Consider the following 17618-nt stretch of genomic DNA (forward strand, 5'->3'; position numbering starts at 1 on the left):
AAATGCGAGAAAAAACAAAATGTGCTACCATAACTCTCTAATATGCCGCAGGCTTTGCCTCTCTAACCTCATCGGAAATTGCAATGTCCTATAAATTTAGTTTAGTTTAATTTTAGTTTTTTTCCTTAGGGATCAGTTGATCATCTTTCTTATATTTTTCTTTAGGGACCAAATGATGATCATCTTTTTTTTTAGAATCTGGAGTTTGTTGAATGTCCATCAAATTCCAAACATCATCTTGCCAAACAATCTCCTCACCATCTTCTTTTATTTTCTTCTCATAATCTTCAAATGCAAAATTGTAATGAGGATACCAACAAGCCTCACATTCATCATAACCCCATATATGATGATCCAACTTCATTTTCTCCCATTTCGTTAGATGTGAATGATAATTATTGCCTTCATCAAAATTACTCATTTTTTGTTGTTGTAAAAAAATTGTTTAAAAAAAATTATGAGAGAAAATTTAAAGAAAACAAAGATGAAACTGTATAATTTGATGAACACAAGGTTTTTTTTTTTTTTTTTTTTTTTATAGTGGGTGGAGTTTGTGAATTTAATTAGTTTGGCCTTTATTATTATTTAGTTTCTGTCCTTTTTATTTAATTAATAAATGTGTATTAATTGAATTTAGGCTTATTATGGGACTTTTTTATGGTAAAAAAATGGTGAAAATATCCTCTACTAATGGAAAATTTTGCTTGAATAAGAGCTAAAATGATTTGCTAACAATATTATAAAAAGTCAATGTTTGAACTAATCTTAATTTCCCAAAAAAAGATGATCCCACTTGGACTAATATTTATGTCCAACCATTCAAATCATGTGGGATATAAAAAATAAAAAAACCTTTCTTGGCCACTAATGAATGTTACCAAGTTATTATCCAACATTAGCAAAAATGCAAAATAGTATGTGGCATATTTTATAATTACAAAAAGATAGTCATATGATAAATGCGTTTATGTGCCAGTATGATAAACGCATTTATGTGTCGGTTTGATGATAAACGCGTTCATGTGCCAGTCTAGCAACTCTTCTATCCAATTTTATATTACCATTTTCAAAATTGTTCACATGAATTACAAAGTTGATACAAGTAGTTACTCTATTTTAGACATTAGCTGTGAAATTTAAATGTTGGAATTGGTAGTTAGATAATACAAAATGAAAGCAAGACCCTAATAAGTTTTGATCTATGTGATGGAGTTTCGAACAAAGTTAATTTATTCCAACTTTTTTTTTTCTCGTCTAAATCGTTTCTTCATAAGTGTTGAAGTCTTGAAGGACTTCCTGGTTTATATATTGGAATAAACAGTCTATCCGAAGATATAATCAAATTTCATTTTATATTTTATTCATCTGTTTTTTAAAACGAAGCTTAAAAACTCTTTTGATCCCTCATAGTTTGCGGTAACCCATTAAACTCACATTCTTAGGCTTTGATAACAATAATGGTCTCCCACAATTACTTAGAAGTGTAGGACAAAATAAGCTAAAGGTAGAAGTGCCCGTTTGGTTTTCAGTTTTAATTGAGGTCAAATCCAATATGAAATAAAATTCAACTTTTAAAATTTTTTAATCTCAACCGATCCGAATATCTCAACAACGCCAATTTAAATTAAAATTCAATTGTTTGGATCCCATCCAAAAAATCTGATTTAATTAAGTTTGCAATTTTTAGGACCTAACTAATGTGATTATAAACAAAAGTGCAATTTCAAAATAAAAATACGATTAATAAAATAAAATTGGCTTATCTAAATTTGAATTAATTTGGCTTTTTAATTCCAAATTAAACAAGGTCAAACCAATCCAATTCGAAATCCAAATTAGAAAAAATAATTAAAATAAAAGAATAAAACAAAAAAAAAAAATCATTCTAATCCAATTTAGAAGCATTCAGTGGATTGAATAGGATTTCGGTTTTAATCTGAATAATGGACACCCCTATAGAGTACTTCATATACAAATAATGAATTCAAGATACTTTTTGACACCTTTATTCAACCAGATGGTGAACTAAGAATTCCTCTCAAGACCATATCCAAGAGTTAAGAGTTTAACATGCAACTAAGTTACAAGATGATGAGGAATGTTTAACAATCATTGCAAATGAGTATTGTGTTCTTGTTGTAACAAAATGAAGCTTTGTTTATTTGCTGGTTAGTGGTTATTATTAATATGATTATGACCCTTCTAATAAAGTTGCCTAAAACACAACAAACTTTCGGTTTCGTTGTGACTGTTTAATAGTTAACTATCATTCCAAATTCTTCATCTCTTTCAAGTCAGTAAATGGAGGGAGTCCTCTCACAAAGATGTAGATTCCTGCAAAGAATGTTCGCGCAACAAACAATCCCAAACAGTAATCTTTTCAGGGCACAGCTTGTTTAACACTGTCCTCAAATCACCAGTTTCAAGCTTCTGGTTGAGATTAATAGTCGTAGGACAGAGAAGTTCCTGAGCCGTATAGAGTAACACGAAAAGATTAGCAAAGCAGAAGAATAACAAATTTTCTAAGACTTGGTGGAAAAGTTGTGCATATTATTACCCTGTTTAGCCACAAAATGTAGAAAGCAGAATGAATGATCTGTGATTGAACATCCTCAAACATGCTCTCTGGAAGATTCAAGCAATCTCGCAGAAGACCAACTTCACTGTCGATAAACACAGATACATAGTCATTTTCAATGCTCTTCTCGTTGGGGTGCTGTGAGATATCAGGTTGATCAGATCCGAAATGTTTCACCCAATATACAGATAAAAACCGGCGATGGAGCCACAAGGCCTGCCAAAATGTTGAAATACCAATTTTAAAGACTGAATGTAACCAAGAAAGATTGACTGCCAAGTGCAGGAAAATTGAGACTTGCGACTGTTGACTTTCCACTTCCCAAAAACCTTACAACAGGTTCCTTCACTTTTAACTTTTCCCCATCTGTTGAAATTTGACTCTTGCACCATTAGCTTAACATCATTCATCACACAAGTTTTATAAGTACGTAGTCTGTAGAAGACTATCAAGAGTGAAATAAGAGTCTAAAAGAGCAAAGTCCATAGAAGCTTAATACCAGGAGAGTACCAAAAGACCAAAATTTCATGTGATAAAGCATAACCTATTCCAAGCCTTCTTTAATCAATTAACATCAGTACTGAATCAACTGAACTGTTTTCAAACCAAAAGAAGAAATAACTCGTAGTCTATTACCAGGAGAGTACCAAGTATGCAAGTACAATACATGAAACAAACATTTTAGTTATCAAGCAATCAAATAAGAATATGTACCTCTCGCCCAATATAACGTCTAATTAGCACTTCATTCCAATCCAGTTCATCCTGCCATCACTCAAAAATAATTTAGATGGAAAGATAAGAACTTTAGGCACTGGAAGACCCAAAGAAGCCATAACCTCACAATCAAGGAGTTCCAAGCCCCTCAAGCACAACTGTGATAGCTTTAAGCTTCAGGATTTGGGGTATCTGAGCTGCAATGAGAGTTATGAGACCCTACCCAGTTCTTTGAAGCCAAAAGTGTAATGAACCCAAGTCAACCGTTGGTGGTGTATACGAGGCGCGGAAAGGGGCAGCAACGGCCAGCAACATAGGGAAGGCATTTCTTTGCAAAGTGCCAAAAACAATTAAGAAGAATGATGGAAAGAAGGGCAACCATCTTTTGTTATGTTCAACTATGGTTTTTCCTAATTAGTAAAGTAATCACATGTATCTTCCTAAGGTTAGCATTGACCATCTGTTTAAGTAGGAAAGTTGAATCTTGTAGAGGATTATTCAGAAAATTGTAAGGCAAACACTAGAGAGTGGCTACCTAAAGTGGCTTAGAGACTTGTGGCCTCAAGCTACTAACTATCCTTGTAATTGCTTTGAGAGAAGTTAATGAACATTCTGCCCTTTCTTCCATTGATTCATCAGTTTATTACAATTAAGTTACAATCAATTTCAGTTTATAACAACTTGGTATCAGAGCAACCGATCATGGCGGGGGGACCATCACTTACCCAGCGTGCCGACGCGGTTGATGAGAAGATAGAAGAAGTGGAATCGCGTTTGAAGTCAATCGAACAAAAGCTCACGGAACAGGGAGACATGGTTGGTCGTGCAGTAGCTGAGGCTGTGAGTACAGCCATGGCGGAGGCCCAGAAAGCAATAACGGAAAATTTCGCAACCCTATTTGAAACAGAGCGGAAGAGACGGGAGGATGATAGGGTGGAGCTTGAAGGAAGAATTGATCGGTTCAGGAGGGACCAAGAGATGCAGACCACCCTAGCAGCTCGGGAGCAGGATAGATTTCGCGAGGAGCTGCGCGCTGCCGTAGCCGCAGCCACACAACCCCGCCGCCCACCGTCTCCTCAACCACAACCCCGAATTCAAGTGGGTGAGGCTGTTAGTGGCATTCATGGAGAGAATGGAGTGCGCACGCCACCGGGGGGACAATTTGGTATGCCGGAATGGAGGAATCAGGAACCCAGAGGGCACGGCGATCAGTTCGACGGTGGTGGCGACCATCGCTGGAGGCCCAAGAAGTTGGATATGCCCGTTTTCGAGGGAAAAGACCCCGACAACTGGGTAATGAGAGCGAAAATGTACTTCGACTTCAATCAGTTGTCGGAGGAGGACCGCGTGACGGCAGCCGTGGTGGCCATGGACGGCGCCGCCCTCCAATGGTACCATTGGGAGCAGAGGAGGAGGCCTTTCGCTAGTTGGGCTGATCTGAGGCAACGGCTTCTGAAGGAATTCCGACCGACACACTCGGGAACGCTGCACGAACAGTGGTTGGCGGTGACACAAACCACCACCGTCGAGGAATATCGGAGGAGGTTTATAGAGCTTGCGTTTCCCTTAGAAGACGTGCCGGAAAGCCTTATGAAGGGGCAATTTGTGAATGGATTGAAGGAAGAAGTGAAGGCGGACCTCCGTTTGCAGAATCCGGCGACCTTGGAAGAAGCCATGGAATTGGCTGGAAGAATAGAGGAGAGAAATAGAATTGATGGGGGTAAAAAAGGGAGTGTGGGTCCCTGGCGGGCGGGACCTAGCAGCTCCGGGCTCACCCAACTGCAACCGTCCAGTAGCAGGAGTGGGGGAAGCCTGATCCAATCATATGGGCTGCCCACCGCTCCAACTAACCAAATATGGCCAAGGGCCCCAGAATCTCAGGGTTCAATTAACTTGGGCCGGCCCACGACTTCCCAAGGCTCCCAGAAAACGAGCAGTGGACCTCGAAGACTTACCGAGAGCGAACTACAAGATAAAAGGGCTAGAGGACTTTGTTTTCGTTGTGACGAGAGGTGGGGAATCGGGCATCGTTGTAAGAGGAAGGAAATGAGTGTATTGATAGCCGGAATTGGGTGCGAAGAGGAGGAGATGAACACTAGTTACTTGGAGGATAAGGAGGAGTGGGAGGAACCCGACACCAACGTGGAAGTCTCACTTTGTTCGGTGGTGGGGATATCTAACCCAAAAACCATGAGATTGAAGGGGTTTATCAAGGGAAGACAAGTAGTAGTTTTGATCGACCCGGGGGCGACTCATAATTTCATTTCAACATCGGTAGTGGATGAATGCAAAATACCGCTAACGGAAGGCGGGGAGTTCGGGGTGTCTCTAGGAAATGGGGATACCGTGCGTGGTAAGGGTGTTTGTCAAGGGGTGAGGGTCAAGCTCAATGGTGGGGTAACGGTTGTAGAAGATTTCCTTCCACTCGGCTTAGGCAACACCGATCTCATATTAGGAATACAATGGTTGGAGAAATTGGGGGCGGTTACCACCAATTGGAAGACACACGAGATGAGGTTCACGGTGGCCGGAGTGCCGGTGACACTCACCGGAGACCCATCCTTGGAGGCGGCATTAATCTCGCTCAAGGCCATGTTCAAAACTTTGAGTAAGCAAGGGAGTGGGCTACTAGTTGAGATTAGTCAAGTTGAGGAGGCCCAAAATGTTAAGGGTGAAGCAGATGGGCCTCAATTGAACAATGGGCCACCAGAATTTCTTAAGGGGCTCCTGGAACAATTTGAAGGAGTGTTTTGTTTGCCAAGTGGGTTACCGCCATCTAGAGGCAGAGAGCATGCTATCACGTTGAAGGAGGGTCGGGCCCCGGTTAGTGTGAGACCGTATCGGTACCCACAAATTCAAAAGGATGAGATCGAGAAGATGATACGAGAGATGTTAGAAGCCGGCATCATCAAGCCTTCTACAAGCCCTTTTTCAAGTCCGGTTTTGTTAGTTAAGAAAAAAGATGGTTCATGGAGGTTTTGCGTGGATTATCGAGCCCTCAACCGTGAGACCGTACCGGACAAATATCAAATTCCGGTGATAGATGAGCTATTGGACGAGCTTCATGGAGCGGCGATTTTCTCAAAATTGGATTTGAAGTCCGGGTATCATCAAATACGGGTCAAGGCCGAAGATACTCACAAGACGGCTTTCCGAACTCATGAGGGGCATTACGAATTCCTTGTGATGCCATTCGGGTTGACTAATGCCCCGGCCACATTTCAATCACTCATGAACGATATTTTCCGACCATTCTTGAGGAAATTCGTATTAGTGTTCTTTGATGATATACTTGTATATAGTAAGGATGAAAGGGAGCATACTGATCACTTGAAGCAAGTCCTCACCAAGTTGGCCCACCATGAGTTGTATGCAATCAATCAATCAATCAATCAATCAAAGCCTTAATCCCAAAAGTGGGGTCGGCTAACATGAACCAAATTTGATTATTCCGTGTAGTCATCAACATAAATCTTTCTCCTCCATCCCTTACGATCCAAAACTTCATCCTCACGTAAATCCATGCACTTCATATCCTTCCTCACTCCTTCCAACCAAGTCATCTTTGGTCTCCCTCTTCCTCGTTTAATCCCTCCATGGTCCCACTCTTCCACTCTTCGCACCGGTGCACCCTCGGGTCTCCGTCTTACATGTCCAAACCAACGCAGACGATTTTCCCTTAATTTATCTACAATGCCCGCCACACCTACTTTCTTGCGAATAACCTCATTTCTGATTCTATCTCTTAAAGTGTTTCCACACATCCACCTTAACATGCGCATTTCCGTAACCTCCATCTTTTTAATATGCTCTTTCTTAGAAGCCCAACATTCTGTACCATAGAGCAACACTGGTCTTATGGCAGTCCTGTAGAATTTTCCCTTCAACTTTAAGGGAATGCTGCGGTCGCATAACACTCCCGTGGCCGCTCTCCATTTAAGCCACCCTGACTTAATCCTGTGGGTCACGTCTTGATCAATGTCACCATTCTTCTGGATGATCGACCCTAGGTACTTAAAACATTCACTCATGGTCAAATCCTTTCCATCCAAACTCACCACTTCATTGCTTGTCCCCCTCTGAGTGCCAAAACGACATACCAAATATTCAGTCTTACTCCGACTTAGCTTAAACCCTCTAGATTCCAACCTTTGCCTCCATTGCTCCAACTTGGCATTAACCCCATCCTTAGTCTCATCCACCAAAACGATATCATCTGCGAACAGCATACACCATGGAACCTCATCTTGAATTGGTCTAGTTAATTCATCTAGAACCGTTGCAAAAAGAAAAGGGCTTAATGCAGACCCTTGATGCAATCCGATTGTAATAGGGAAATCTTTTGTCAACCCTCCGCATGTCCTCACATTTGTTGACACATCCCGATACATATCCTTAACTAGGTCTACATACCTTCGTGGGATACCTTTCTTCAACATTGCCCACCAAAGTATCTCTCTTGGCACCTTGTCATATGCCTTCTCTAAATCAATAAAGACCATATGAAGATCATTCTTCTTTACCCTATAAAACTCCATCATTTGTCTTATCAAATGGATTGCCTCCATAGTAGATCTCCCAGGCATAAAACCAAATTGGTTATCTGAAATGCTTGTGCATGCCCTCAACCTTTGTTCAATCACCCTTTCCCACAACTTCATAGTATGGCTCATAAGCTTAATTCCTCGATAGTTAGAACAATCTTGAGCGTCTCCTTTGTTTTTATAAACCGGGACCAAGGTGCTCTTCCTCCAATCTTGTGGGATCCTTGTAGCTGTCCATATCTTGTTGAAAAGGTTTGTTAACCAATCAATACCAATCTTACCCAAACACCTCCACACCTCTATCGGTACCCCATCAGGGCCAACCGCCTTCTTAGGTTTCATCTTCCTCAGTGCAATCTCCACCTCTACTCTCCTAATCCTTCGCACATACTCCATGTTGATTTCTTCATCACTCATAGAGGTATCTCCTATCACAACTCCATTACTTCCATTAAATAATTCATCGAAGTACCCCTTCCACCTGTCCTTGATGCCCTCCTCTTGCACTAGGACCATTTGGTTCTTATCTTTGACACACTTCACCATGCCAATATCCTTCCTTGCCTCTTGTCTTCTCTTTGCCATCTTATAAATGATCCTTTCTCCCTCCTTGGAATCAAGCTTTTCATAAACCTCCTGATATGCCTTTTCTTTTGCTTGGCGAACAGCTGCCTTTGCCTTACTCTTAGCCTCCTTATACGCTGCAAAGGTTTCATCACTCCTACATTTTCCTAAGGCTTGATAGCATTCCCTTTTTTGCTTAATTACTGCTTTCACCTCTTCATTCCACCACGAAGTATCTCTCTGTACCGAAGTTCTTCCCCTTACTTCCCCTAAGACCTCTTTGGCCACTCTTAGGAAACAGTTCTTCATTCGTACCCAAGTCATGTCCGGATCCACCTCTCCATCCCAATCCGCTTCTTCAATTACCTTTTCTGTAAAAACCTTAGCTTTTGCATCCCTTAGGGTCCACCATCTTATCCTTGGTTCTTCTTGTCTAACTTTTTTCTTCGCCTTCTCTTTCAGACGAATAGTCATTACCAATAGCCGGTGTTGGGTGACCACACTCTCCCCTGGGATAACCTTACAGTTTATGCAACTTTGTCTATCTATGCTCCTTGTGAGCAGGAAGTCTATTTGAGTTGCATTTGCTCCATTCCGAAAAGTTATCAAGTGTGAATCCCTCTTCTTAAACCAAGTATTAGCCAAAATTAAATCATATGATTGGGCAAAATCCATAATAGCTTCACCACCGGCGTCCCTCTGCCCATACCCAAAGCCTCCATGGACACTCTCATAGCCATCTCGGCTCGCCCCAACGTGCCCATTTAGATCCCCTCCAATATATAACTTCTCTGAGTGGTGGACACCCTGCACCACCTCGTCTAGGTCCTCCCAAAATTGTCGTTTCTCTTCTGCATCTAAACCCACTTGGGGAGCATAAGCACTGATAACATTCACAATCTCCTTGCCACATAGCAACTTCAGCCTTATCAACCTATCGTTCTTCCGATAGACCTCGATCACCTCTTTTGCCAACCTCTCATCGAGAACCACACCAACTCCGTTCCTAGCTCCACCATTCCTTGTTCTGTGGCTCGTTTCTTGCCCAACATACCATACCTTATACCCCAAAACCAAGCCTCGAGCTCCTTCTCCTGTCCATCTTGTCTCTTGGAGGCACATGATGTTCACGCGTCGTCTTTTCATTACTTCTACCAATTCTGCTGATTTTCCCGTAAGAGACCCCACATTCCAAGAACCAATCCGCAAACTAAATTCTTTTCTCCCACGCTCCCTCCTGATCCCAACTCCAAGCCCTTGATTATTTGACACCACAATTGGGCAATATGGCGCGTCGCTTCTGGGCGACGACCTAGCAACCCTTACATACTTATCACTGCACCCGGGTCTGGGAAGTGCAGCGCGTCGCTCAGTAGGGAACGCCCCAATGGCACGCCCTTGCTCATTTGACACCACACTCGGGCAATGTGGCGCGTCGCTTCTGGGCGACGACCTAGCAACCCTTGCATACTTATCACTACACCCGGGTCTAGGAAGTGCAGCGCGTCGCTGAGTAGGGAACGCCCCCACGAAAATATCTGTTTGGCTCATGTCATGGGATGTGACGAAGTTTTATACTGGCTGTCACTGGCCTACCGTAACCCTCCTCCTTTATCCAGGCTTGGGACTGGCAGCGGGAAACCCACTGGCAAATTACAAAAAATGTGAGTTTGGGAGTCAACGTGTGGCGTACTTGGGCCATATAATATCCAAACAAGGTGTCGCAATGGATAATGACAAAATCAAGGCCATCCTTGATTGGCCAGGCCAAGGAACCTTAAAGAGTTAAGAGGGTTTTTGGGCCTAACGGGCTACTACCGCAAGTTCGTAGCCCATTACGCCCAAATCGCCGGTCCTTTAACTGCTCAACTAAAGAAAGATGCGTACGGGTGGTCGGATGAAGCCGCTAAGGCGTTTGAGAACCTCAAGAAGGCTATGACTACCGCCCCGGTACTTGTTATGCCCGATTTTAAGAAAGAGTTCGTGCTTGAGACCGATGCCTCCGGTTATGGGCTTGGGGCGGTATTGATGCAAGAAGGTCGGCCCGTGGCTTACTATAGCAAGTTGTTAGGGGTACGAGCCCAAGCCAAATCCGTGTATGAGAAAGAGATGATGGCAATATGTTTGGCTATAGTTAAGTGGCGTCATTACTTGTTGGGACGGCGCTTCATAGTGCGACCCGACCAACAAAGTCTACGCTATATAACTCAACAACACGAGATAGGCCATGAGTATCAACGTTGGATGCGAAAAATAGTGGGGTTCGATTTCGAGGTCCGATATAAACCCGGGGCGTCCAACCGAGTTGCGGATGCACTTTCACGAAAGCAACCAGAATTGAGAGCTCTAGTTTGCTCCCAAAACATTGATTGGGGGGAGTTGGATAGAGAGCTCGACACTGATCCTTGGCTCACTGAAATTAAGAAAGGGTTGAAGCCCAATGAGATTGGCCCAATGGGTTCATTTTAAGAAATGGCCGAGTACAGTATAAGGGGAGAGTTGTGCTTCCTAAATCAGCCAAAATAATACCCAAGCTACTGTACGAATATCATGATTCTCCCACTGGAGGCCACGACGGGGAAGTGAAAACCTACCTCCGGGTGGCAGCAGAGTGGTTCTGGCCGGGGATGAGAAGGGCGGTGGCGGATTATGTGGGTGCTTGCGAAGTTTGTCAGCGCAACAAGGTTTCTCAGCGAAGTCCGTCGGGTCTCCTCCACCCTTTACCAGTGCCGACCGCCGTATGGGAGGATATATCGATGGATTTCATCGAAGGGCTCCCGTTGTCCAAAGGGGTAGATGTGATTCTAGTGATGGTCGATCGTTTCTCAAAGTACGGTCATTTCTTGGGGCTCAAACACCCCTTCACCGCCCTAAAGGTGGCGGAGCTGTTCGTGAAGGAGGTGGTGCGGCTACACGGGTTTCCCTCTTCTATTGTCTCTGACCGAGATAAAGTGTTCATTAGCCGTTTCTGGAGTGAACTGTTCAGGCTGCAGGGTACTCAATTGAATCGAAGTACGGCATACCACCCACAATCCGACGGTCAAACGGAGATCGTGAACAAAAATTTGGAAGGGTATCTCAGGTGCTTCGCGTCAGCACAACCCAAAGGGTGGGCGCAATGGCTGCCGTGGGCAGAGTTCGCTTACAACACCTCCCCGCACAGTTCCACCAAAACCACACCGTTCAAGGTAGTGTACGGGAGAGAACCACCGAAACTGATGAGGGTGGGCTCGGGTCAGACACCAGTGGGATCCTTGGAGGAGCAACTCAGGGAGCGCGACTTTATGTTAGATGAATTGCGCGTGAATTTAATTCGAGCACAACAAGTGATGAAATCAAACGCGGATAAACACCGCCGCGACGAGCAGTTTGAGGTGGGGGATGAGGTGTTCCTTAAGATCCGGCCTTACCGCCAGCGTTCCCTAGCTAAGCGGCCGTTCGAGAAACCGGCGGCGCGTTATTATGGGCCTTTTCGAATTCTCCGGCGCGTGGGTAAGGTCGCTTATACACTAGAATTGCCTGATTCGTGTAAACTCCATCCTACCTTCCATGTGTCTCAATTGAAGCGTGCAAAGGGAAGCAATATCACCAGCCAAACTCTGCCTGTTCAACTCACCGCCGATATGGAACTACTAGTCGAGCCCGAAAAGCTATTGGATGTTCGCAAGCGTAGGAGTGGGAACAACACTACCCTAGAAGTCCTGGTCCAATGGTCCGGGTTGCCTCCATTTGAAGCTACGTGGGAAGAGTACCAAGCCATGATCGATCGTTTCCCATCCTTCCACCTTGAGGACAAGGTGAAGCTTTGGGGGGGGGAGTATTGTAATGAACCCAAGTCAACCGTTGGTGGTGTATACGAGGCGCGGAAAGGGGCAGCAACGGCCAGCAACATAGGGAAGGCATTTCTTTGCAAAGTGCCAAAAACAATTAAGAAGAATGATGGAAAGAAGGGCAACCATCTTTTGTTATGTTCAACTATGGTTTTTCCTAATTAGTAAAGTAATCACATGTATCTTCCTAAGGTTAGCATTGACCATCTGTTTAAGTAGGAAAGTTGAATCTTGTAGAGGATTATTCAGAAAATTGTAAGGCAAACACTAGAGAGTGGCTACCTAAAGTGGCTTAGAGACTTGTGGCCTCAAGCTACTAACTATCCTTGTAATTGCTTTGAGAGAAGTTAATGAACATTCTGCCCTTTCTTCCATTGATTCATCAGTTTATTACAATTAAGTTACAATCAATTTCAGTTTATAACAAAAAGCTACTATGTCGGTGCAAAAACTTTAGTTCACAGATTTTGGAGTAACTTATGCAGCAAATCCAGTTCAATTTTACATGGAACTTGTGAGATAAAGAGTGTAAAAACAAACACAAGCCATGCCGCACTAGTAGATAGTAACTAATACCAGAAATTTGCTAAACCAACCACACTCATTACTAAAAGGTACAGTGATAAAATAGAAAACAATTTACTCAAAACAAATTATTGAATGGTCAGAAACTCAGAATTCTAGACATTACCTTCCATAGTTGTTTAACTGATTCCTGGGTAATACATGAATCAACAGCTATCCCATGGCTAACATCCCCAAACATCCGCAGCATTAGCTTCTGTAAACCAGCATTGTCAAAAATGTTGTAGACATCTATTAAATGCCAAATCATCCAAAAACTCTTCGGTAAACCAGCATTAGCTTCACACGAGAATGTACTTTTCTGCATTCTCAATGACCTCATCTTTTTAAACTAATGCATCTTAAAGATCAAGTAAACAAATTTTATGTCCTACATGAGTTACATCTCCCTTGGCATCAGGGAACTACTAACTGATAGCATTCATGGAAAGGGGGTTGGCACGATCTGTTTTTGAGGTATGTGGCTGAATATTTTTACCACTTAAGAATTTGCCAAGCGATCTAGTAGCTCAATCACATTTATACAAGTAGCATCATAATTCTAATATAAGCCTGAGAAACAGAGAGTATTCTGACTTATTGTTTCTACAGTTCAGCCTTTTCAGATTTATTCCATGATTCTGATTTGTCTCCAGCTATTGCATAAGCTGAGGAAGCAATTTCGGTAACAGCAGAAACCTCCAATATTTGTTTAGATTTTGGAACATACGCCATATGGGTCAGATATCAATGTCAATGATGCACCATATCAGCACTAACTATAATGAATATTTTTTTTTTTTAGCTTTTAACTTAACCTTGGCGGCTCTGCCAGAATTGGGGAAGTGGAAACAAGGTAGTATTCAGATTTCAGAATCATTAACAAAATTAAGTTAAAATATAATAAAGAAAAAGTGTTTGTGTGTGTGTGTGGGGGGGGGGGGGGGATCTGGTGCTTTTGTATAAACGGCAAAAGGAGGCCTAATGCTTCACCTGCAACCTAAGTGAAAACTGGAAGTATTAGCAAGGAATATTTACCCGTCGATAATGAAAGCAGCTATTATCAGCAACATTCAGCGCAGCCCATTTTCTGTTGGTGTTCAATTCAAAAAGAGCCTGTAACATGGCAGGGTCATATTCAATAAGAGACATACAAAGTATAGTAGGGGGAAAATCTAATAAAAAAAGGATGAAAATACGCATAACATGCCATTCTAGTTCAGAAGTCACCTGTTCACTAGTCATATAAGAAATTAACCAACATCTGTGATTCCAAGCACGGTAGTTCATTTTTGACTTCTGCAAAGACAGTCCAAAATAAGTATCTTTTTCTAGGGAAAAAAAGTTAATTGATTACTTATCTCATTCAGTCTTCAGCTAAAAAATACACAGTGTGATCTCATCGTAAGTACAGGTTCATTTCATTTAAATGAGAAGTTGGAGAACAGATCATATACAGCTGGTAAAAAACTTCCACACCCGAAAGTAAGAAAAGAAGATGAACATGAACAAAGACCAGCACTTAGCTATGAAGCCACACAAACAATGAATAGCAAATAAACCTTTAACAATACCCAGTTCTGCAACTGAAATTAAACCTCTGCTATTTTCTCAACAAGCTCAGATTCTTTTGCTAAAATCAGCTCCAGATTTGGACATCTTCCAGCAATTCTCTTGATAACCCATCTCCTATCAAGAAACACAGTCAAGGAGGTCAGAAACACCAGAACACACAAGAAAACGGTGATAAAAGAGGACCACAAACACCAAATTTCAGTAATAGCATAAAAGCCTCCCTAACAAAAGTTGACATAGAGAGGTATCATAGCATCCCCTCTCTTCCTGTTAGAGTGCATGTCAGATAAATTCTTATCATCCCAGCACTTGAATCAGTTCATTACAGTTAGCCCTGGATCGAAGTCATTGAACAGCTCAGCATGCACCCTTGTGCAAAAAATCACTATTCAAGGGTCAGATTACTTATCTCACTACCATATTATTATCTAGATCTAATCTGAATGGATTCAAAAGGTAAAAAAAATCATCAAGAAAATTCCCTAACCCCAACTCAACCCCTACCTTTGTTGGCTCATCACACTTTCCATCATAAAAAAATGAGGCCTATGGGGGTGAACAATAGATGACCATCAAAAGGTGCAATTTCTACTCCCCAAGCCTTGCAGGAATCACCAAAAGCAGCCAATAAAACACCAGTGAATCACAGTTCCGTCCAGATCTAATGTAAAAGTTTCTCTTCATGATTTTATTCTCTCCTTATTTTGCCCCTCCCTTGGCATTGCCAAAACCCCTTACATTCTAACTCTGGTTAAAGGATGATTAGCATTTTGCCAGTGTCTGAGCTTCCAGGAGGAGAGGAAGGGAGTAAGATAACATGCAAGACACAAAAAGGGAAAGAAAAAAAAGAGGGAGCAGTGTGAAGAAGCCACCACTTATTGCATGTGAGCATGTCAAATGTCCACCAATTGCAGGTTGCCTGATAAGGAGCCTTCGCAGCTTAAAGTTTTCTGGAGGAAAGGCTCTAAGAAGGGAGAAAAGGAAGACAAGGGTAATATTTGAGCCATCACACTTAAAACTAAGTATTCAATTTAACTCCATCATTAGCAGGAGATTCAAAGCCTAGGATTTAAGAATTAATTTTCATAAAACATAATCCCTCAAAGTAAAGAGGGTTCTCACATGGAGACAATCAGACAAATGCACCAAGTAATATTATTGTACTCGTCTCAACTGAGATAATATGAAGTATTAGAAAGAGAAACTAGGACATCAATGAGAAGCATAATACCTATAGTTCCAAGCACTTTCAGATTTAGGAGCAAGAGAAAGAACCAAAGAGGATACAAGAAGTTCGTCCGAAATTGAGAATTCTTCTCTCTTTGATATAATGAGCTTCCTGTATTGATGAGACAAAGTAACATTCAGTCCGAGTGAAAAGCATTTGCATCTATAAACTCACAACATATACTTTTAACAAATCAAACCATGTTATTAGAGCTTAGAATTATACAAAATAAAAATAAATAAATAAATAAACTTGCCGGCGAAGGCCAGACAACAATGTAGATAATCCCCAAAAAAAGAATCTAGAGTAGATTTAGAAATGGAAGCTGTTTTATTAAAAGTTTTAATCTTCTGCTTATATTAAATACCAAATAAAATAATATCAGCAAATTGCATCCAGCAAAAGACAAGCAAAATTAACCTTGCATTCCATGCAGTCCCAAAGTCACTACTCAACAACAAAAGAGCCTTGCTGTGCTTCATGACTGCATCCTCAATCTCAGATAAGATACAACTGCTAGCCGCATCCTCATCCTTCAAAGAACAACTGGAATGCTTTTTATACTTTGCATATGCATCCATGAACCGCTGCTTTGCTGCTTTATACAACGGAAGTAGATGCTCAGTGGATATTCCCAACTTGTGCTCTCTACTCCAGAAAAAATCATTTTTTCTCTCCACTTCACTAGCATCTAAAGGTTCAGAACCCAGTTTTGCATCTCCTTTGTAATCCTTAGAAGTAAGAATGGCAACATCTTCCCCTTCATTGAGCATCATTAGCTGGGATGGATGGATGAATCCCAACTCATCACTGTAAAGGAACCAAGCTCATCAAAAAGGGAGTGATAATAGGGAACAAGCAGTAAACATATATAATACAAAAATATAACTGTATTCATACTTTGTATAGCAGAGAAAGATAATAGTGGATAACCATTAATTCTTTTAATAGGGAGAGACATCCTCATAACAATCATTATGTACAGCAGTATATGAAAAGTTACACTTAAAGCCTTAAAGGCACTGAGGCTCGAGGTGCACAAGAAATATGTCCTAAGGGAAAATCCCTCACGATTATCACCAGAACAGGTATTCGACAAACTATCAGCAGTTTATTCTAGCAATGACCAAACAATCTCATTGGGTTACATTCTCTGGAATCGTAAGGTTAGCGTGATCCAACTTAGACTGTCATTTTTAATAATTTACTAGCAATAGCAAAGTGAATTGCTCACCAAATTAAGATGATGTATGCCAAGCGTCCAAAAGAACATAATTCAATATATCAAAAGCTTCAAACACAATCAAAAGAACTGTAGGTCTGTAGTAAAGCAAATTGCAAATACAAAAACTTACATAAGAGGATCACGATCCAAAATACACTGTAATTGGTCCAAGAGGTGGAATGCCTCCACTGGCTTGTTTGTCATTATTATGATGCTTCCAAATTCATAAACCCTAGTAAATAATCCAATAATATTAAATCATCAGCTAACACACTCCAACAATACAAATAAACATAAACAATTAATTCCAGTGATTTTTTTTTTTTTTTGACAAAAAATTCCAGTGATTTTACTGATTCATATCTAATAAACCTCCCAAACACCAAAATTAAAAGTTCAACTATCAAATCGAACACCCACTTATCCCAAATTCAGTAAAATATAAAAAACCCATTTCAAACTTCTCCAAATTCAGTTATAATTTCATCATCAAGTTCCAATCTTTTATCTTGGGTTCTTCTTGTACCCACATAAATTTCACAAATAAGCAAGTAATATCACCAAATCAAATGTACAAGAACACAAAATCGAGCAAAAATGTATAAAAATCAAAACATAAACTGAATTTCATACCTCCAAAATTATATCTATAGAAATCTTCAATTCTGGAATTTGTCCTGTTTTACAGGAGAGAGAAAGCGCTATGAATTGAAAGTGATTGCCACAAGAGCAAAGGAGGGGCAAAATTGTAAAAAGGGAGGTTTTTTATTTCTTAGAAAAAACCCAATAAAAA

At 41.2% G+C, this 17618-nt stretch overlaps 1 protein-coding gene across 2 annotated transcripts; it reads right to left on the minus strand.

Annotated features, from left to right (window-relative positions):
- Nucleotides 1-1881: 1881 nt before the first annotated feature.
- Nucleotides 1882-17611, minus strand: LOC145595252 (uncharacterized). 2 transcript variants are annotated; one of them, XM_081651636.1, is made up of 11 exons: nucleotides 17459-17611; nucleotides 16956-17057; nucleotides 16021-16410; nucleotides 15604-15711; nucleotides 14396-14486; nucleotides 14028-14096; nucleotides 13836-13913; nucleotides 12925-13014; nucleotides 3293-3343; nucleotides 2558-2794; nucleotides 1882-2466 (listed from the first exon to the last, which is right to left on the minus strand). In XM_081651636.1, the coding sequence occupies exons 2-11, from the start codon at nucleotides 17027-17029 to the stop codon at nucleotides 2317-2319; spliced, it is 1338 nt and encodes a 445-aa protein (XP_081507762.1). In that variant the 5' UTR covers nucleotides 17030-17057; nucleotides 17459-17611; the 3' UTR covers nucleotides 1882-2316. The 2 variants fall into 2 exon arrangements, with proteins under 2 accessions (XP_081507762.1, XP_081507763.1); XM_081651637.1 differs by lacking the exon at nucleotides 16956-17057 and having other exon boundaries at nucleotides 1884-2466; nucleotides 17459-17577.
- Nucleotides 17612-17618: the final 7 nt, after the last annotated feature.

The sequence above is a fragment of the Chenopodium album genome, chromosome 19, assembly GCF_948465745.1.
Source record: "Chenopodium album chromosome 19, dcCheAlbu1.1, whole genome shotgun sequence".
NCBI classification, from domain to species: Eukaryota; Viridiplantae; Streptophyta; class Magnoliopsida; order Caryophyllales; family Amaranthaceae; genus Chenopodium; species Chenopodium album.

Coding starts and splice junctions, on each gene's coding strand:
- LOC145595252 (XM_081651636.1), bottom strand. CDS start 17,029: ATGACAAACAAGCCAGTGGAGGCATTCCACCTCTTGGACCAATTACAG. Junction 14,097..14,395: donor TTGTTGAGAAAATAGCAGAG/GTTTAATTTCAG, acceptor CTGTCTTTGCAG/AAGTCAAAAATGAACTACCG. Junction 2,795..3,292: donor GACGTTATATTGGGCGAGAG/GTACATATTCTT, acceptor ACATTTTGGCAG/GCCTTGTGGCTCCATCGCCG.